The 21,629-nt window shown below is 39.7% G+C and overlaps 2 protein-coding genes across 2 annotated transcripts; one reads left to right on the top strand and one right to left on the bottom strand.

Annotated features, from left to right (window-relative positions):
• The first annotated feature begins 961 nt into the window (after positions 1 to 961).
• riok1 (RIO kinase 1 (yeast)) lies at positions 962 to 15,350 on the top strand. Its single transcript, XM_027142728.2, has 17 exons — positions 962 to 1,132; positions 3,196 to 3,418; positions 3,553 to 3,640; positions 3,741 to 3,810; positions 4,332 to 4,374; positions 5,170 to 5,262; positions 5,400 to 5,512; positions 5,820 to 5,900; positions 6,272 to 6,358; positions 6,435 to 6,572; positions 6,666 to 6,769; positions 8,656 to 8,762; positions 12,396 to 12,461; positions 13,120 to 13,224; positions 13,321 to 13,374; positions 14,913 to 15,062; positions 15,154 to 15,350. Exons 1-17 carry the CDS (start codon positions 1,083 to 1,085, stop codon positions 15,262 to 15,264), a joined length of 1,683 nt encoding a protein of 560 aa, XP_026998529.2. The 5' UTR covers positions 962 to 1,082; the 3' UTR covers positions 15,265 to 15,350.
• Positions 15,351 to 16,970: 1,620 nt separating this feature from the next.
• nebl (nebulette) lies at positions 16,971 to 21,149 on the bottom strand. The gene is made up of 7 exons (XM_027142731.2): positions 20,920 to 21,149; positions 20,701 to 20,795; positions 20,460 to 20,544; positions 19,506 to 19,613; positions 19,184 to 19,367; positions 18,578 to 18,696; positions 16,971 to 18,026 (listed from the first exon to the last, which is right to left on the bottom strand). The coding sequence occupies exons 1-7, from the start codon at positions 20,986 to 20,988 to the stop codon at positions 17,850 to 17,852; spliced, it is 837 nt and encodes a 278-aa protein (XP_026998532.1). The 5' UTR covers positions 20,989 to 21,149; the 3' UTR covers positions 16,971 to 17,849.
• Positions 21,150 to 21,629: the final 480 nt, after the last annotated feature.

Below are 21,629 nucleotides of genomic sequence, written 5' to 3'. Positions count from 1 at the left end.
TGCCAGTTATTGTAGAAATAATCTGTGTTTTAAGTAAGGAGGAAAACACGAGGTCATGCTTTTATAGGAAAATATTCATTGTTGTGGTTGTATGATGCAACCTGACATGAAAAGAAGTCCCTTTTACCACCACAGAATTAATTATTTTCCTCTTTAACCTATTTATACCTGCATTTAATTTTGTGGAACATCCACAAAACAAGTCTGTTCATGTTATTGCTTAAATTACCATCTTTATACAGTGCTGTTCACTAACCAGACACATTTCATCTCTCTTAGAGTTAATAAAACTGAAGCTTCTCGTGTTCGAGAAAGTCCGATCGACTCTGACCTGAAGACTTGTGTTTATATGTTTATAACATAAATGAACCTCGTTACCTCGGGTATAAAGCACAGACACTCCAGACTACTTCAGTACTGTACAATCTGTACACTACGTGCCTGGATTTTACCAAATCAACAATTCTAGACATTTTTTAAAGAATTTGTCAGCCATATTGTGTAGGATAGTATAGAAACTGTGTTATTATGTAAACAAGGGTATGTCAGTGGTTAAGGTGTTGGACTACTGATCAGAAGTGCATGGGTTCGAATCCCAGGTCCATCAAGCTACCACTGCAGGGCCCCTGAGCAAGGCCCCTGTTGCTCAGTTGTATAAATTGAAATAAAAATATTAGTGTCTCTGTATAAAGGGTGTCTGTTAACATCCCCCCCCCCCAAGTAAAAGCAAGAGCATTGATATCAGCTGTTCTTGCAATTTAATGGACTTTGTTTCAAGCTTTATGAAACTATGGATTATACTTACTATAGATGGCTGATATGAGATACTATTACTCAAACTGAGACGCATCATTTCAACTGAATGTTTGGAATAAACCCAACAACGTGATGCCGAGAAGTTCTGAGTCATTTTCAGTTTGTGTTTTGTCTTTCGCTCACTATAGACTATGAGCCTGCTCGGCTTCCGTAGTCACGTTTGCGGAAGTGCGTGTGTGTGTGGTTGAGGGTCCGGCGTGTGTTTTTGCTACCTGTTTTTGTGATCTCTATAATTATTTTTGTGAATCTAAGGAGAAGACATCGCCATGTCTCAGATTGTCCTGGGACAGTTTGACGACGCAGAGGAATCGGGCAGGTGAGAAATAAACGCCTGATGATTAGTTCACTGTTAATAAAAGGGACTGAAACAAATATCCTGAAATGGTGGTGTGTTTATTTTTAGTATAGAAGCGTGTATAAGACGATAAGAACTGTAAAATCTGTCAGGAATATGGCGAAACTAACAACTGAGAAACATCAGATAAAACTTCGCGGAGCTGTTTATGGTGTAATGTAATGATGTCACATGTAATGACGCCATGTTAACATTGAGGCGTGACGTCATGCTGTTAACATTGAGGCGTGGCGTCATGTTGTTAACATTGAAGTATGTCATATTGTTAACATTGAGGTATGACGTCTTGCTTTTCACATTGAGGTATGACGTCATGCTGTTAACATTGATGTGTGACGTCATGTTGTTAACATTGAGGTATGATGTCATGCTGTTAACATTGAGGTGTGACGTCATGCTGTTAACATTGAGGTGTGACGTCATGCTGTTAACGTTGAGGTATGATGTCATGTTAACGTTGATGTGTGACGTCATGTTGTTAACATTGAGGTGTTAACATTGAGGTATGACGTCATGCTGTTAACATTGAGGTATGACGTCATGCAAATATTGAGGTGTGACGTCATGTTGTTAACATTGAGGTGTTAACACCTGTTAACATTGAGGTATGACATCATGCTGTTAACATTGAGGTATGACATCATGCTGTTAACATTGAGGTATGACATCATGCTTTTACCATTGAGGTATGACGTCATGCTTTTACCATTGAGGCGTGACGTCATGTTGTTAACATTGAAGTATGTCATGTTGTTAACATTGAGGTATGACATCATGCTTTTTACATTGAGGTATGACGTCATGCTGTTAACATTGATGTGTGACGTCATGTTGTTAACATTGAGGTATGATGTCATGCTGTTAACGTTGAGGTATGATGTCGTTAACGTTGATGCGTGACGTCATGTTGTTAACATTGAGGTATGACGTCATGCTGTTAACATTGAGGTATGACGTCATGCTTTTACCATTGAGGCGTGACGTCATGTTGTTAACATTGAAGTATGTCATGTTGTTAACATTGAGGTATGACGTCATGCTGTTAACATTGATGTGTGACGTCATGTTGTTAACATTGAGGTATGATGTCATGCTGTTAACATTGAGGTGTGACGTCATGCTGTTAACGTTGAGGTATCATGACATGTTAACGTTGATGCGTGACGTCATGTTGTTAACATTGAGGTGTTAACATTGAGGTATGACGTCATGCTGTTAACATTGAGGTATGACGTCATGCAAATATTGAGGTGTGACGTCATGTTGTTAACATTGAGGTGTTAACACCTGTTAACATTGAGGTATGATGTCATGCTTTTACCATTGAGGTATGACATCATGCTGTTAACATTGAGGTATGACATCTTGATGTTAATATTGAGGTATGACGTCGTGCTTTTACCATTGAGGTATGACATCATGCTGTTAACATCGAGGTATGACATCTTGATGTTAACATTGAGGTATGACGTCGTGCTGTTAACATTCAGGTATGATGTCGTGCTGTTAACATTGAGGTATGACGTCATGCTGTTAGCACTGATGCATGACGTCATGCTGTTAGCATTGATGCATGACGTCATGCTGTTAACATTGAGGCGTGACGTCATGCTGTTAACATTGAGGCGTGACGTCACGATGTTAACTGTAACTACGTTAATTATTAAATTATTCAAAATTCTATTCAAAAATTCTATTTTTTTTACTCTTACTTAAAAGTGTAGAATAATAAGTATAAAAATAATTTTATTCTATTTAATTTTCTATCAGAATTTCATAGAACTTTGACCGTCCACAAGTCAGATTCCAAGTGTCTTTATTTCTCCTTGAGCCAAGATAAATATATACACACATATTTATAAATATCTATGAGATAAATATGATGACATTCTAAAACGATGTGTGTATCTTGTCCTGTCTGTGTAAAACAGTTTGTTATAAATACAGTGCTAGGATTTATTTCCTTTAAACTACTGTGGCGTTTATAATATTAAACTCCTCTGACTGACCCTCACATTCTCCAGTGACACAGAGTTGAGCTGCATTAAAGAGAAAGAGCGATCACTAGAGAACAATCTCAGCGGAGTGACATTGCAGGCAAATGATGAGAACAAGGATGATTATGAAGACGATTATGATGATGATGATGATGATGATGATGACGACGACGATTGGGACTGGAAAAATTCACCCGGAGGAAACTTTACTAAACGCTACGCTGCGATGCGGACGGGAAACAATCAGCAGGTATTTTTGAGAAATCTTTCGGAAGAGCGAGTTTGTTTTTACTTATATGTTATCATTTGTAAAGTAATAACTTGTATGATAGTTGAATCGATGAAGTTTTCTTGATGTTTGTGTTTTGTTTATTTCATTTCCAGGCAAACCGACAAAACACCCAAAAGTCAGAAAAGCTCTCGACACCTTCAGACAAGGTGCTGATGAAGTTTGAACACAAGATAAACCTGGGTAAGATCTCTGCTAGGTGGGATGGAAGCTTCTATAAAGATGCTGAACGTTAAGCGTTAAGTTTAAAAAAAATGTTTTCTTCATTTTCGATTTCCTTCAGACAAACTAAACTACGCAGATTCGGTCATCAACAAAGTCACCGCGATACAACGACAGAGAGAAGCCGACATGTACGTCACGTTTTTATATTTTCTCTATACACATGCTAGAACTTTATCGCTTTAGGTCTGACGTACTGTATATTTAGAATTTATTCATGGAAAGCCCCTTGAGATGCAGCATCTCGTTTTCAAGGGGGACCAAAAACATACAACAGATACAGTGCATTCAATACAATACAAAACAAACAAAACATTACAAGACAATTCTGCTCACAGATCCCCCTCCCCTCCCAGGGCCATTTCAGAATCTCCAATTTATACAAATGTTTACAAAGACAGTTGTTTCAGGAATGAAAAAATGACAATCAGTTTTCAAGAACAAGATATTTCAAGGAACCATTACAATTAAAAGCATTTACAATCAGTTTTCAAATAGGTTAACAAAGATATTCTAAAGGAGCCTAAAGTAGTATTAGATCTCACAGATGGAGGCAGATTATTCCAGTCTGAAGGAGCATTAAAACAAAAGGACCTCCGACCAACTGCTCTGCACATAACAGTGACGTGTCAATTGTCTGTTTGTGTAACAGGTATCGAGTTAAAGACAAGTCTGATAGAGCGACGGTGGAACAGGTACGTGTGTTAGAAACAATTACATACACATAATTGCACTCAGATTCAAAAGTAGTGGATCAGCCGAGTTTTTGTGTTGTTTCTGACATTAGTCTTGTACTAGAGCTCAGAGGCTAATGTAGATAAAAAACACAGAAGAGATCGAAGTGTTTTTTTTTTTTAGTGTGTATGCTCCCAAACAGGAGGTGGAACTTCATCTTAGAAGTATTTACAGTTGGAAATTTAAAAATAAACATACATAAAAAAAACCCTTCTTTTTTCAGCTTTTTCTTTTTTCTATTTTTCTGTTTGTTGAATATTTTGAAATGTTATTAGTTTATTTTCATAAATCATTTTCATTGATTATTTTCTAAACAAACATTACATTATAATTTTTTAGTATTCAAAAAAACAACAACAAAGTTTTGAAAGTTTAAGCATCTGCAGTGTCGTCGCTCAGCGGAGTAACAGTAACACTGAGTGGTAAAGTTGTCTTTTTATGAAAGTCTTCAAGACGGAGACCATCGCAGTTTCTTTCCAACAAAACAAGCTGTGTAGGTTTTTTTTTCTGTTTTTCTTTTGTTTTTCACCAGAGGCTGCGGAGAATGAAAGTGTGGGGCAGCTTCCTTTAATGAATCACTGTTAGAATGATTGGCTTACTGCTGTGTTATAAGAAGAATAAAACAGTTTGACATTTACATCTTGATATTGGAAGATTACCAACTTGAAGCTAAGCCACGTTACAGCGACGATGTTGAGTATTATGCATCAAGACTTAATTGTGAATTTTACTAACGACATGTTCAAAACTTTTAGGTTTTGGACCCCAGGACTCGAATGATACTCTTCAAAATGCTAAGCAGAGGCGTCATTTCAGGGATTAACGGCTGCATCAGTACAGGAAAAGAGGTTCGAGATAAACTCTGGTCATGTTTTCTATAGTTTTATTTTTTCTATAGTTCGGGTAATTCTTGTATCGTAGCTGTTTTTATTTGATCTTTATTCTATGTTTTATGGCACACAGTTGTCCTGTTGTCTAATTTCAGGCCAATGTCTACCATGCGAGCACAGCTAAAGGAGAAAGCCGTGCTATTAAGATCTACAAGACCTCCATTCTGCTGTTTAAGGACAGGGATAAATACGTCAGTGGGGAGTTCAGGTGAGACACACTGACCCATTCTGATTCTTATCAGTCTGATCTCTCAGGAACGATTGGCTGAATGTTTCCGTGTCCGTTTATCCAGCCTTGTGTCTGTCTGAGATTTGAGATGATCTTCAGTAAGATATCTCAATGTATCTCATAATGATATTATTAGATTTTTTTTAGATTATGCAGAATGGTCAAGGTTACATTTCAGATAAGAACACCAGGATATTTGGTAGCGGAGGCATCAGTGTTGAATTTAACTCGTGTGTTTGACTGATGTGTCCTTGCTGGCTGATTTTCCTGATGTATTGCTCGTCAGGTTTCGGCACGGTTACTGTAAAGGCAACCCGAGGAAGATGGTACGGACGTGGGCCGAGAAGGAGATGAGGAACCTGATCAGGTTTGTTTTCCGTCTGCTTTGTTTACTAATAAAACACAATGGAATGATGAATGTAGCAATACAATATTGCTATTATTATTATCTCTAGTAATAGGCAATGCATTAGATGTGTCCCTTGTACACTATTCTGTGCCATTGTCTAGTATACATAGTGTGAGTTCTCTGTTCCAGTAAGAAAGGAATATGAAGAAGTGCACTTATGCAACCGCTAAAAAACAAGTGGAATTTTGGACATTGTATGTAAACAACGCTCCAAAGCCTTGCTAATGTAATGGAAAATGGTTGGGATATGCTGTCGGGATTACATCGTTCACTCCTCGTTAACCAAACTCATTTTGTTTCGCAATTAATTAGCGTCTTCTTGTTTGTAGACTACAGACAGCAGGGATTCCCTGTCCTGAGCCCATCATGCTTCGGAGCCATGTCTTGGTCATGGGCTTTATTGGAAAAGATGGCATGTATGTAAACAGTCACATATGAAAGCTTCGTTGGCATTTTTTTGAGAATGCAACTTGAAGTGTGTTTCTGTCCCAGGCCTGCACCTTTACTGAAGAACGCTGCACTGTCCGCATCCAAAGCGTGTGAGCTTTACCTGCAGATCATCCAGAACATGAGGGTGATGTATCAGGAGGCTCGGCTCGTGCACGCAGATCTCAGCGAGTTTAACATTCTGTGAGTCTCAGAGTCGTCATCATTTATACTGAGATAATGCTAACTTGGGTTATTCGTCCTCGGTTAAACACTGTTATGTGCTCTGGATGGCAGGTACCACGACGGAGATGCGTTCATTATCGATGTCTCTCAATCGGTGGAGCACGATCATCCACATGCTCTGGAGTTTCTCCGCAAAGACTGCAGCAATGTGAACGGTGAGTGTGATGAGAACATAGCCTGGCTTTTAGCATGTAAAGCAAAACAACATTATTTTATTCTCTTTCATTTGCTTGCTTTATTTTGCTAGAAAATAATTAGCGCTGAATCATTAGTAAATAGTAAAAGGTGGTTCAGTATTAAATAAAAAGCTTAGTTTAGTACAGACACATAAGCCACACCTCCTTCGTTGTGACTTACAGACACACAAGCCACGCCTCCTTCATTGTGACTTAGACATACAAGCCACACCTCCTTCATTGTGACTTACAGACACACAAGCCACGCCTCCTTCATTGTGACTTACAGACACACAAGCCACACCCCCTTCATTGTGACTTACAGACACACAAGCCACACCCCCTTCATTGTGACTTACAGACACACAAGCCACACCTCCTTCATTGTGACTTACAGACATACAAGCCACACCTCCTTCATTGTGACTTACAGACACACAAGCCACGCCTCCTTCATTGTGACTTACAGACACACAAGCCACACCCCCTTCATTGTGACTTACAGACACACAAGCCACGCCTCCTTCATTGTGACTTACAGACACACAAGCCACACCCCCTTCATTGTGACTTACAGACACACAGGCCACGTCTCCTTCACTTAGACTTTGACACACAGGCCACGCCTCCTTCACTGAGACTTCGACACACAGGCCACGCCTTTTTCACTGAGACTTCAACACACAGGCCACGCCTCCTTCACTGAGACTTCAACACACAGGCCACGCCTCCTTCACTGAGACTTCAACACACAGGCCACGCCTCCTTCACTGAGACTTCGACACACAGGCCACGCCTTTTTCACTGAGACTTCAACACACAGGCCACGCCTTTTTCACTGAGACTTCGACACACAGGCCACGCCTCCTTCACTGAGACTTCCACACACAGGCTATGCATTTTCACTGAGACTTCCACACAGAGGCCACGCCTCCTTCACTGAGACTTCAACACACAGGCCACGCCTTTTTCACTGAGACTTCGACACACAGGCCATGCCTCCTTCACTGAGACTTCGACACACAGGCCACGCCTTTTTCACCCTTTTTCACTGAGACTTCGACACACAGGCCACGCCTCCTTCACTGAGACTTCCACACACAGGCTATGCATTTTTTACTGAGACTTCCACACAGAGGCCACGCCTCCTTCACTGAGACTTCGACACACAGGCCACGCCTCCTTCACTGAGACTTCCACACACAGGCCACGCCTCCTTCACTGAGACTTCCACACAGAGGACACGCCTCCTTCACTGAGACTTCCACACACAGGCCATGCCTCCTTCACTGAGACTTCCACACAGAGGCCATGCCTCCTTCACTGAGACTTCCACACACAGGACACGCCTCCTTCACTGAGACTTCCACACACAGGACACGCCTCCTTCACTGAGACTTCCACACACAGGCCATGCCTCCTTCACTGAGACTTCCACACAGAGGCCATGCCTCCTTCACTGAGACTTCCACACAGAGGCCATGCCTCCTTCACTGAGACTTCCACACAGAGGCCATGCCTCCTTCACTGAGACTTCCACACACAGGCCACGCCTCCTTCACTGAGACTTCCACACACAGGCCATGCCTCCTTCACTGAGACTTCCACACACAGGCCATGCCTCCTTCACTGAGACTTCCACACAGAGGCCATGCCTCCTTCACTGAGACTTCCACACACAGGCCATGCCTCCTTCACTGAGACTTCCACACACAGGCCATGCCTCCTTCACTGAGACTTCCACACACAGGCCACGCCTCCTTCACTGAGACCTACAGACACACAATCTACACCTCCTTCACTGTCAGGCAAAGAGACTTAAATACGTCTAATTTCCTTGTTAAAATCTTAATCTCTTCCGTTAGACTTTTTCCAAAAACACAGTGTAGCTGTGATGACGGTTCGGGAGCTGTTTGAGTTTGTCACAGACCCGTCCATCACCACCAACAACATCAACCAGTACCTGGAGAAGGTCTGTCATGCCATCTTACCACTCATTTAACACACACACACACACACACACACACACACTCTCTCTCTCTCTACCAAGATAGCTCATGTACATTTCTTTCTGCTTTGGTTTCTAAATGTAATGTGATTTTGTTTTTTACTTGTTGACATGTGATTCTTACATTACACAAATATGAAATCCAAAAGACAAGCTTGTGATAAGCGTTATGTCTTCATCTTCATCTGTGGCAAAACACACCACAAAATCTACCTGTTTTCAATTATTCAGATGCTCTGCTAAACATTGTAGTTGGCGGAGCAGCACCGCTGATCAAACGTTTCAAGACACGCAGGCTGGGGAAGAGAGCCAATGCGCTTGTAAAGCTTAGACTGCGTGGATTTCGAATGACGCTGCCTAGCATCAACCTGGCGAACCTCCGTTCTCTGCCCAACAAAACAAACGACCTCCTTCTGCTCTCCTGGAAAAATAAGGATTTTTCACAATCCTGGGTTCACGGAAACTTGGTTGAACGACGCCACGCCGGACAGCGCACTACATCTGCCAAACTTTCATCTGTTCAGAGCCGACCGCGACGCAGAATCAATGGGAAAATCGCTTCTACCTCAATGAAAGGTGGTGTGCAGATATAACAGTGTTAAAGAAGATGTCTAGATCTTCACTTTTGTGGAACAGTAATATACTGGACCATTGTCACACCACGATAAAGAATGCATATCGCACTTATCGGTGCCTGGTTCATCTTATCCCACCCTAAATGCAAAAACTGTAGTAAATACAATACAATATTTAAACTTACTACTATGGGTGCCAGATCTTTTAGGTGTGGTGTGTTGCTCCCCCTCCTATGGAATTCTCTTCCCCTCGATGTTCGCAATAGCGAGTGCTTGTTGACTTTTAAAACGCCTGTATATTGCTTGTAAAGTGACCTTGGGTGTTCTGAAAGGCGCCATTATTATTATTATTATTATTATTATTATTGTTATTATTATTATTATACTGTAAAAAGATGGACCATCAAAACAGAGCCCGTTTTTGACCTCACCGATTATTTTTGAAGCTGCTGCCAACGATCTGGACGAGCTTACTGAGACTGTAACTTTATATATCAGTTTCTTTGAGGACATATGCAGCTCTAACAGATGTCATCTAACATTCAACAATGATAAGCCATGGCTTACAGCAAAACTTAGACATCATCATCCCAAAGAGGATGCCTACAGAAATGGAGACAGGGTCTTGTACAATCAGGTCAGGAACACAACGAATAAGGAGATTAGAGCGGCTAAGAAGAGCTGCGCTAAAATGTTGAAGGTTAAATTCACCTCAGGTTAAATTCAGGTTTGAAAGCCATCACCATCTACAAGACCCTATCCTCCAGCACTGTGAGGAATCAACAACTTGCTGAAGATCTGAGTGAATTTAATTGTAGATTTAAAACCCCACACACCCATTCTGATCATCTCTTTACACAACCTTTAACACCTCCAGTAACCCCTCTCTCCCCCTCCCCTGCACTCCAAATCATTGATGATGATGTGTGCCAGGTCCACAGAAAGACCAAAAGAAGAAAGGGACCATGCACAGAATGGTGTGACACCAACCTGTGCTGACCAGCTGGCCACGATCTTCACACAGATCTTCAACAGATCACTGGAGCTGTGTGAAGTCCCTGTCTACTTCAAACGTACAACCATCATCACCGTCTCAAAGAAACCCAAGATAACAGGACTTAACGACTACAGACCTGTGGCGCTGATGTCTGTTGTCATGAAGTCGTCCAAAAAACTGGTGCTCTGGCTTATCCGAAAGACTTCACTGGGCCCCCACTGAACCCCCTGCAGTTTGCTTATCGAGCAGTAAACTTGGGGCTGCATTACATCCTGCAACACCTGGATAAATCAAGGACTTATGCGAGGATCCTATTTGTTGAACTCAGTTCGGTCTTCAACACCATGATTCCAACACTTCTCCAGACCAAACTAACCCAAGTCTTTCTGTCAGTGGATCAGATACTCAGCAGCTACTGAGACTGGGAAAATTCATGTTAAACAGCCTCTCCAGGGGGCATGGTGGCTTAGTGGTTAGCACGTTCGCCTCACACCTCCAGGGTTGGGGGTTCGATTCCCGCCTCCGCCTTGTGTGTGTGGAGTTTGCATGTTCTCCCCGTGCCTCAGGGGTTTCCTCCGGGTACTCTGGTTTACTCCCCCGGTCCAAAGACATGCATGGTAGGTTGATTGGCATCTCTGAAAAATTGTTCGTAGTGTGTCTGTGAGTGAATGTGAGTGTGTGTGTGCCCTGCGATGGGTTGGCATTCCGTCCAGGGTGTATCCTGCCTTGATGCCCGATGACACCCGAGATAGGCACAGGCTCCCCGTGACCCGAGGTAGATCGAATAAGCGGTAGAAAATGAATGAACGAACAGCCTCTCAAACACTGGCACCCCTCAAGGTTGTGTTCTCTCCCTGTACACGACTGCACCTCTGTCAAATTCCTGAGGTTGGCAGACGACACTACAGTTATCTGCCTCATCAAAGAATGAGACGAGGAGGTTAAAGAGCTGGCTGTCTGGTGCAATCACAGCAACTTGGAGCTCAACATGCTCAAAACTTTGGAGATGATAGTGGACTTCAGGAGAAAAACCCCTGCATTCACAACACTGACCATCATGGACAGCAATGTGGCTGCAGTGAAGGCATTTAAGTTCCTGGGCTCCACCATCTCCTAGGACCTGAAATGGGGCACTCACATCAACACCATTGCAAAAAAATAAATAAATCCAACAATGGATGTACTTCCTAAGCCAGTTGAGGAAGTTTAACCTGATACACGGGCTGCTGAAACAGTTCTACTCAGCCGTCATCGAGTCTATTCTGCGCACTCATTCAGTATCTGTCTGCTTTGGCTCAGCAAGACTACAGAAAACGGCTCAGACTGCTAAGAGGATTATTGGTGTTTCCCTGCAAAACCTGATTTCTGTATATATCCAGAGAGAAGTAAAGTGCTCAGAAAATCACTTGTGATCCCTCACATCCAAGTCATCCACTTTTTGAACTTTTACTATCTGCCTGGTGGTACAGAGCCCCAAATACCAGCACAACCAGGAACAAGAACAGTTTCTTCCCAAAGGCAACCTACATCATGAACAGTTCCCTGTTACGCAAACACGATGTGCAATAACCTGTTCTATTCCATAATCTATTCTATTCTATACTATTGTATTCTATTCCATTCCATTCTACCACTTATAGCACAACTGTTCATACAATGTATTTATTTATTTATTTTCCGATTTATTATTATTTTGCACATGTGTATTTTTTCGTATTCTCAACACGTTGTCTCCGTGTACTGGAAGCGTATGACTCTAAACCAAAATCCTTGTACGATCAAACATACTTGGCAGTATAACGCTTTCGGATTCTGATTCTGGTTCTGATATCACCTGCATGTACCAGTATTCAGTACAATTCAGTACTAATTGTAATAATTAAATATCAATACAGAACATTTTCCAGGGAATCTGCTGTAGTTACTTTTTTTAAGGCATATCGTTTCTAATGACAGCGGCTTGTGTATATAACCTGCTTGTTGTGAGATTGTCATCTGTAACGTATTTGTGGTGTGGACCTGCAGGCGATGGAGATCGCATCAAACAGACCCGCAGAGGACAGATCCAACCAAGACAGCGTGGACGATGAAGTATAAACATCTTAAAGCATTCATAATATATAAATAACATATAATAATAATAATGAATTGCTTAATTGCCATTATTATTGGTAGTGGGAGTAGGATGTGCTTAAAAATATATATTATATATATATATATATATATATTATTAGAAACAATAAATGGATAAAAAGTAGGATTAAAATATTTTATATATAAAAACAATTATATTATTATTAAACAATATAAAATATTATTATTATGATTATGGTTATTATTAAGATTATTTCTAATATTAAATAATAATATTTTTATATTTTCTAATAATAATAGAATTTTATATATATATATATATATATATATATATATATATATATATATATATATATATATATATATATATATATATATATATATATTAAGCACATCCTACTTTTTATCCATTTATTGTTACATCTAGAGTGGGGATTTTCCAGACCCAAAAAAATGTCATGTTACAGTGATACTTTGATCTAATGAAGAATTGCAGCTGCTGTTATGCAAAGCAGACGTTAAAGAAAACTAATCAGGGATGTAATGCAGAATAATCTCCTATCATGAACACTGGCTTAAATAATTGTCTTGAAATTTTTCGAATTGTTTGATAGAAAACATCGAGTGACACGTTTTCTTTCCTTGTATGTGACAGGTGTTTAAGAAGGCCTATATTCCTCGAACCCTGAACGAAGTGAGTCATTACGAACGAGACGTGGACGCCATGACGAAGGAGCAGGAGAACAAACAGAATGATAACGTGAGCGCAAGGATTAAACCAGTAAATGACACGATTTCTGCTGTATATGTGTGATACGTTTGTACTTATGACCAGTTTCTGTTTTGTAATATTTAGGTCCTGTACCAGACAGTTACGGGCATGAAAAGGGATCTTTCGGGCGTGCAGACGGTGAGACGCTTCAGATCGATCATTCTTGTGTAGTCCTTACTACATCGACTGCCTCGGGGGTTGAATGAAAACCTTAAATCATAATCCAGATACTTGTTAAGAGTTACTTTTTGAAGTACGTAGAAAAATCATCCACCAATTTGCAATAAACTATGCAAATGAATAAGATTTCCATTTGACTAACCGTCATATATTATAGATAAATTACGTGTGGAATATAAATGGTACATCAAAGGCACTCTTTCAAAGCAGATAAGCAAGGAAGAATGTTTTTTAAAAAAATGCAAGGAATTCTCAGAATTGAGGAGAGGATTTGGACAGAAAATATAGGAATATGTGAATTTTTAATATAATAATTAACAAATGTTTTTAATATAGTTAACAGTAAAAGGCAGTAAGAGGGGGCACGGTGGCTTAGTGGTTAGCATGTTTGCCTCACACCTTCAGGGTTGGGGGTTCGATTCCTGCCTCCGCCTTGTGTGTGTGGAGTTTGCATGTTCTCCCTGTGCCTCGGGGGTTTCCTCCGGGTACTCCGGTTTCCTCCCCTCCAAAGACATGCATGGTAGGTTTATTGGCATCTCTGGAAAATTGTCCGTAGTGTTTGTTTGTGCCCTGCGATGGGTTGGCACTCCATCCAGGGTGTATCCTGCCTCGATGCCCGATGACGCCTGAGATCAGGCGTCATAGGCACAGGCTCCCCGTGACCCGAGGTAGTTCGGATAAGCGGTAGAAAATGAGTGAGAGAGAGTGAGTAAAAGACAGTATATTTTTTCTTGCAATATTTTTTCTTAAAAAGGCATCTAAAAATTGTATGATGTTACAGTTTCTTACAGAATGTAATTTATTTTTTATTTGGCATTTAATTTATTTTTCGAAATGTCAAAAATAGAAGTGTCAGATAAATCACAACCGTTGTAGCTTTCCACACAAAAAAAAAAGCACACAAAACTGCATATTTGGAAAAATTCTGCAACAGTTTGATCTATTTTTTGTGATAACATCCACTCAGAATATATATTATATTATAATGTTTCCGGTTCTTATCGAACCGACCAGTCTGTAGAATTCTGCTAGCTGATATTAGCTAAAATCGCATCTAATTTCAAACGATCAAATGTTAAGCAGATTCATTGGTCGTAGTTAAACTGGACATCAGTTGCATAATTTCCTCTGTGCATCTAAATGTTAAAACAATTCAGTGACGTGAACTTTCACAATGCTGAAGTTTTATGATGAGGTATCTTTAATGAGGAAGTGTCTTCTCAAAAGCTTGAGTGAATAGCGCCCCCTAGCTACTGATCAGTTCTGTCTTGTTCTAAGAGATCTAAGGGAGGATAAATTTTCAGCTTCATCTTATATCTCTGGAGAAGAAGTTCGGTTCAGATTAAATACAACGTTAATGCTGACGCTCATGACGACCTGATCCTCGAGCCTACAAACCTTGAAACATCCATCAGGATATTAAACAGAATTTAATGCAGGAAATTCATTAAACTCCCCACTGCAGCATGACCTTTGACTTTTTCCATACAATTCAGGTTCCTTCCTTACTCGAGGGTTGTGTGGAAGACATTAGCTCCAGCAGCGATGAAGATGAAGAGTTGGACGACGAAGATGAGCACGAATCTGAAGAAGACGACACACAGGAACACAGCGACCAGAACCAGGCGCAAGCGCTGGATAAAAAAGTACCTTTTTTTTTTTTCCCCACATCAGTGATCTAATGAGCCAGGAGCGTAAAACGGCTTTATATTATTATTATTTTCTTTTATTCCTCAGGAAAGAAAAAAGTTGGTAAAAGAAGCTCAGAGGGAAAAACGGAAAAGTAAAGTACCAAAACATGTGAAGAAGCGCAAGGAGAAAGTGGCCAAGATGAAGAAAGGAAGATAGGAAGAGAATCGTTGTACTTGCGGTCCATGAGCGATGGACAGAAGTCTTTATATCAGTTTAATAAACTCAGATAAGTTTGCAGCCTTCTTTGGATCATTTGTTCTTTTTATTGTAAAACATGAAGGAAGGTGTGTGTGTGCGTGTGTTTGTGCATGTGGTGGTGGCCTACTGGTTAAGGTGTTGGACTACTGTCCTGAATCCCAGGTCCACCAAGCTGCCACTGCTGGGCCCCTGAGTGAGGCCTTTAACCCTCAATTGCTCAGTTGTATAAATTGAAATTAATTTTAAGTCACTCTGGATAAAGTTGTCTGATAAATGATATAAATTTGTGTGTGTGTGTGTGTGTGTGTGTGTGTGTGTGTGTGTGTGTGTGTGTGTGTGTGTAAAACAAATGTTAAGCATGATAAGTTTGCAAAGAAGGGCTCTAACATAACGTTAGTAGAGTTAAAGGAGAAATCCACCATGAAACAAATTAAATAATTTTTTTATGATTTATTTAAATATTCTTAACGATTGCGGTGATAAATTGTTGGTTAAGGAGCTATTTCTGTTTGTTATTGCTAGCAAAGTTAGTGTCATTTGATAGAAGAAAATAAATCACCGATCTCAAACGTAAGGAACAACAGTCATTTGTCGCTGTTATTCTGCATTCATGAGTAAAAAAAAAAAAAAAAACAACATTTAAAGTACATTTGTAATTCCTACTCGGGAATTTTCGCCCTTGTCCCAAGCCATGAGCACGGTGCTGTGACGTCAGCATGACGGTGCTCATAGTGAAAAGTGCGGACAAGAAATAACCTCATGAGTTTTTAATCCGAGTTTGTATTTATATTTGTAGCTAAATCGCTAAATACTATTATTTTATTTCTTTTTTTAAATTGTTTGTAGACAGTTTGCACTGAGTAGCCTCTTCGTTTCCTATCTGAATGTGGAAAAAGAAGGAAATTCCCAGTTTCCTGGTTGTCGTTTATTCAGTACTTTTTTAAAACGATCAGAGCAAGAGCTTTTTCCCCCCTTCACATAATATTACCGGCGACGTTCAACATCAGGTTAATGAGAAAGTCTGAAAGAAATGGTGAAGACAGTAAACTCTGAACTCCAGGTTTACATCCTGCGTCAGGATTTTTGTACGTTCAGCTAAAACTGTTATCTGCTAAATTCTTTTTTTACATAAAGTGTGGAACGTTTGCAACTTTCAAGATAAAACTTCAGGAACTGACTTTCTATCACTCGCTTTCTTATCAGATTTTTTGAGTTTAGCCCTTTGTGAGGAAACCAAAATGTCCTAATGTCTTTATAAAGGACAGGCTTGGAAATCATCGTAATACTCCGTAATTTAAATGAAATGAAGCAATAATAATTCATATTATTATTATTATTATTATTATTATTATTATTATTATTATATTTTAAACAAAAACGTTTTTGTTTGGTTGCTCTAATTAAGGTTATAGTATTAATTAGAATCCAATGACGTCAGTGGAGGTCCTCATAAACACAAAACCTGTGTGTGTTTGTATTTTTCTTATTTAAATCAAATTCGTGTAAAAATAAATGTTGTTTTTATGATATTTTTATAAAAGCATAAAATATCGCCTCTATCGCGATTACCGAAAACTACGGTTTCTTTTAACCGCAGATTGGACAGTTGGAGCAAGGGAAAGTTTACACAGTAAAAAATTTCTTTTTAAGAGCATTAAGTCCTCTTTTTTCTGGTTTAATAACATTTTAATGCCATGTGTGCATCAACATTTACAAATTATTTATATTCAAACATTCAAGAGGTTACAAATACGGTACATGCATTTAAAATACTTTCTTTTGTACTGCATCATTTTTGGACAAAAGGTTTATTCCAAAAAAGTTTTTTTTTGTTTTTTTTTTGACAATTCATTGCACACAATGAAACAAAAATAGAAATGAACAGATTATATAAAATAGCGGTGTGTTTAAATTAAATATGCCTGTTGCGCTGTTCTCTCTGGATGGGATTTTGTTGTTTGTTTGTTGTTGTTTTTTTTGTTATTCTTGATACTGATTGTTGAAAATGTTCTCAAAATTTGAGAACATGATTCTCCTTTTAAATCCCTATCAATAAATACATGTGTAATTAGATTCTGATAGTCTATAGTACTCCCGTTTGCATGTGAATGGAAGAAGGCTTTTATTATGCTGTTTACATGGTTTTGTGTTCACTTCTTCAATGACGAAATCCTGAAGGGACTGAAATTCCTGAAGGGACATTTTTTAACCTCTTTTATTCGAAATGACTTATTTGCAGATCAGTGGGTGTGTCTTTAAGCCCATATATGAACTCTTAGACACACCCATGAGTTTTCTTATTGCTTTTAATGCTTCAACTATTTCTCGAAGTTGAAAACGTGTTTCGGTCTACGTACAAAACCATGCACTCGTTCACTATCTAATATTAGACAGAGTAAGAAAATGAAACCTTACTATTAAAAATGTTAATCATTTACTGTACTACTAAAATAGAGGCCTACTTCTGTCTATGTACAGGTACTTGGTCCCAACAAATTCTGCAGTGAATAGATTTAATCTAAACCTCGGTAAGCTAGCGCAGGTTAGCGGATGCCTTCCACGTAGTTAGCGGGCAGCATGCCCGAGCGGCCCGTCCTCTGCACCGTACCAAACATCCAACCATCATCAATGGGGTGCACGTTGTGGATCAGATCGCCGTCCCGGAACGACACCTCATCACAATCCTGAGCCGTGTAGTCGTACAAAGCCCTGTACACACTCTTAACATACAGAACAGAGAAAGAACCGTGAGTATGGCAAGCCAAATATATCAAAATCGTAATATTTATTTTAGAATTTAGCTTACGATACTTGAACGAGTGTGTGAATGAAATATGAAAATGATCCAGTTACTGTTTTAATTAGCCAATCGCGGTTGCAGATGGCACGGATATGCAAACAAGATTAGCCCAGGCTTTAGGAATGTAGTGTGAAACATCAGATTATGAAGAGCTAGGATTATTTGTTAACCCCATGTAAAAATGAAGCAGTGTGAAACCTCAAACAACATAACCCGGGATTCTGTTTACCCGGAGTTTACGATCACACATGAGTGTGAAAAACCTTAATGAGTATTAAAAAAAATGCTTGCATTTCATTTCTTTTAGCATAACAAAAATTGGGTTTAAAAAACTTAGTAGCTGATGTAAGCAGATGGCTAATTCTTAATACTTTGTTTATAGCATCAACGAAACATTTGTACAGACGTTCTTTGATAATATTACATAACTTAAAGTAACACAAGGCTTTACACAGTAAAATAACATCTCACCATGGCTGCTGGATGCGACTGCAGCTGCATGGACCGGAGGGAGTGCATGCTGGTCTGATGCATGTAGCTGTGACCCTGATTATATCCGCTGGGGTAATAAGCTCCGGGAAGCACAGGCGCTGAAGGTGGCAGAGAAATAAATCAGAATAGGATTTATGTATCACTGAAAAGCAGCTGATGAAGTCCTTCGGGTGAGGTAAATGTTTTAGTCTGGTCAGTTTGCCTTACAATGACTTACTGCACATTTAGAGCAAAACATACTGAAAGGGTGAAAAAGAAAGTGTTACTAAAAAGTCTAATTCGTGTATTGGTTTTCTTTACATTGTCATTTTTACAGCACTCCAGAGCCAATTCGTTTAATTTTGATCATTTTGATCAAGAATTCTGGTTTTCTTCAATCAATAAGAGTTGTTATGGTTGAACTGAATATCAAGCTTCAAAATCATCTTTTTAAATTGCACATTTATAAGAGTAGCATTTTATTTAGCATTGTCAAGCATTTAATGTCACCGTAGTCGGATTCAAACCGCTACCCTTTTTTTAACAACTATGTTTATGCTTTTCACTTCTAACGGTTGTTTAACAGACGTCCTCTTGTGAACTCACCCACAATGACTCCTGGCCTCCTATCCATTTCCATGGTGTAATGATTCACACCTCTGTGTGTGGCGTAGCTCCCCTGATGTGTCTGATGCTCGGGTCTCGTCTGCGCTCGCACCAGATAAGTTCCTCTGATGCCCTGAGTGACAGCGTGTGACCCTGGCATGTCAAAATCCTTATGATATTTAACCTAAAGGAATGAAGGGAGTTTAAGTCATTACTTAGCAGCCAGTGTAGTATAAGTTATTGATATTGTGTATGTTTTGTTTTTTGTTTTTTTATATGACTGTACAAATGTATAATTTATAATCTCTCACACGGGTCTTACGTTACTAATCTGCTCCTGGGCTGTCTTCAGTCTCTGCACTTCGGGTGTATCTACAAGAAATCGGAGCCCACGGCCCTTGCTCTCTTCAAAATCCTTCCTGTACTTCACCTGAAGATCCCAAGAAAGAAGACAAATCCATTTTTGCACCAAACAGAAAACAAAAGGAACACAAACACCTTTTAATACCAATAAAGGAGGACTGTACACATTTTGTAGACATAAAAGCACTATAAACTTTACTTTGTTGATCTTAGCCATAAACACACTAACTTCTTTTGTAGGGTGCCATTACTTTTGAATTTGATACCTAGTCTTATTTCTCCTGATATATGCATTTGGTAAACACCTTGTACATACTTGACATTGTAATCTGTATATAAAATCGTTTTGAATAGTTTCGAAGGTGATCAAAATATATGTTTATGTTAGTCAGGTAGTGAGTTAACACACGTAATCTTTGGAGTTCCATGGAATACAAATGAGTTAGTTTCTTAGTTTCCCAAACTAGCTGTATGTTTCCGAATGCCTCGTTTCTTTCTATTCTTTCTATTTATGGATATGTTCCTTTGTATCTAGGCTGAACATCGAGGCCCATTGCTGGTATTTGGCTTGAATATTAAGTACAAGTCTGAGAGCCAGGACAGCAGGGACCTGGCAGCAAGTCCCTGGTTGCCAGGTGGTGACTCGTAGGGGACGTGCGAACCCACCACCGAGTGGACAGCTGCCCTGCTTTCCTCCACGCTGACCTGAGAGCACCACACCCAGGCACACTCAGGCAAAACTGAGCGATACTTTTCTTCTCTATCTATCTATCTATCTATCTATCTATCTATCTATCTATCTATCTATCTATCTATCTATCTATCTATCTATCTATCTGTCTGAACAAGTAGGTACTGAACAAGCAAACCAGGCTGGTAACCAAAGGCAGGTAACCAAAGATAGTGTGTGTACCTGACTCTGCAGCTCAGTCTGCTGCCTCAGCCTCAGGTTCTCCGGTGTATCTGCTACAATCGTGAACGTCTGCTTTGGGTAGTGCCTTCAGAGCAGAGATGGAGAAAGATCTTTGAACATAGCAAGTTAAACAACTGACACCCCCCCCACACACACAAACACACACACACACACACACACCTTCAGGAATTGGATAAGTAACACAATAAAACAGTGATTTGTTCACCAAAGATGCACATACGAATTGCAGTAAGGTTTCTTCTCGTATCCTTTGTAGTTGTTCATGTTCAGGGTCATTTTGCACACCTCACAGTGGAAGCATCCTTTGTGCCAGTACTAAACAAGCAAACAAACAAACAGATAACAACATGTGCAGTGTTTATAACGCATTATTATTATATACTGAGCGACAGAGATGTCAGAACCCAGATGGAGTGCAGGACAGAAAAGGACACGTTACCTTGTCCAGACAGTTCACTTTCTCAGTGGCGTAGACAATTTTCCCGCAGCGCGCGCAATGAGGATTCATGGTGAAAGCTTTCGGTTACATTGTTTATTAATCCAATTAGCGCAAAAACACAAAAAGTCAAGCGCGCAGTTTACACAAAATCATCCGTGGCGCAGTGGATTTACAACTGCGCAGACAGTCGTGCTGCTTATTGGAGGTCAGCTTGGGAACGAGGAAATATGCCAGAGAGAGAGAGACACAGAGAGAGGGAGAGAGAGAGAGGGAGAGAGAGAGAGAGAGAGAGAGAGAGAGAGAGAGAGAGAGAGAGAGAGAGAGAGAGAGATGAAATAAAACATGGAAAAAATATGTAACATTTATTTATTTCTTTAACATATTTTGCATTAGAATTTTAAGTGAACACATTAAATTATTATAGATGACACATTTACTATCTAGAAATGTTACAAATGGAACAGCTTTTATTTTAGTAAGCATTATAATCTTGGTTGTGTATATAAACATGGAAGGCAGTAAAAGTAACGTAAAGCCCTTGGCACTTGGTCCCTTATTGCACATGTTCACATTACATCCAGGTATATTAGCAGTCAATCATTCAAACGTCTGGACGTGTTAGAAGGCCATGCTAGAGGATTAGAAGAGACGCAGAACTATTAATCAGCTTAAAGCTCATGTCACTCAGCTGAATCGATCACATCGCATGG

Source organism: Tachysurus fulvidraco, chromosome 22 (assembly GCF_022655615.1).
Source record: "Tachysurus fulvidraco isolate hzauxx_2018 chromosome 22, HZAU_PFXX_2.0, whole genome shotgun sequence".
Taxonomy (NCBI): domain Eukaryota; kingdom Metazoa; phylum Chordata; class Actinopteri; order Siluriformes; family Bagridae; genus Tachysurus; species Tachysurus fulvidraco.
The sequence above is the reverse complement of the archived record's forward strand: the minus strand, read 5'-3'. Positions and strand labels throughout refer to the sequence as shown.

What these genes read in the sequence shown, in the direction of transcription:
- nebl (XM_027142731.2), bottom strand. Translation starts at nt 20,988, where the DNA reads ATGAATCCTCATTGCGCGCGCTGCGGGAAAATTGTCTACGCCACTGAG. An exon ending in AAGTGAACTGTCTGGACAAG is followed by an intron (nt 20,796 to 20,919) that starts GTAACGTGTCCT and finishes TTGCTTGTTTAG; the next exon opens with TACTGGCACAAAGGATGCTT. An exon ending in CCCAGGAGCAGATTAGTAAC is followed by an intron (nt 19,368 to 19,505) that starts GTAAGACCCGTG and finishes TCATTCCTTTAG; the next exon opens with GTTAAATATCATAAGGATTT.
- riok1 (XM_027142728.2), top strand. Translation starts at nt 1,083, where the DNA reads ATGTCTCAGATTGTCCTGGGACAGTTTGACGACGCAGAGGAATCGGGC. An exon ending in TGAACACAAGATAAACCTGG is followed by an intron (nt 3,641 to 3,740) that starts GTAAGATCTCTG and finishes GATTTCCTTCAG; the next exon opens with ACAAACTAAACTACGCAGAT. An exon ending in TCAACCAGTACCTGGAGAAG is followed by an intron (nt 8,763 to 12,395) that starts GTCTGTCATGCC and finishes GTGGACCTGCAG; the next exon opens with GCGATGGAGATCGCATCAAA.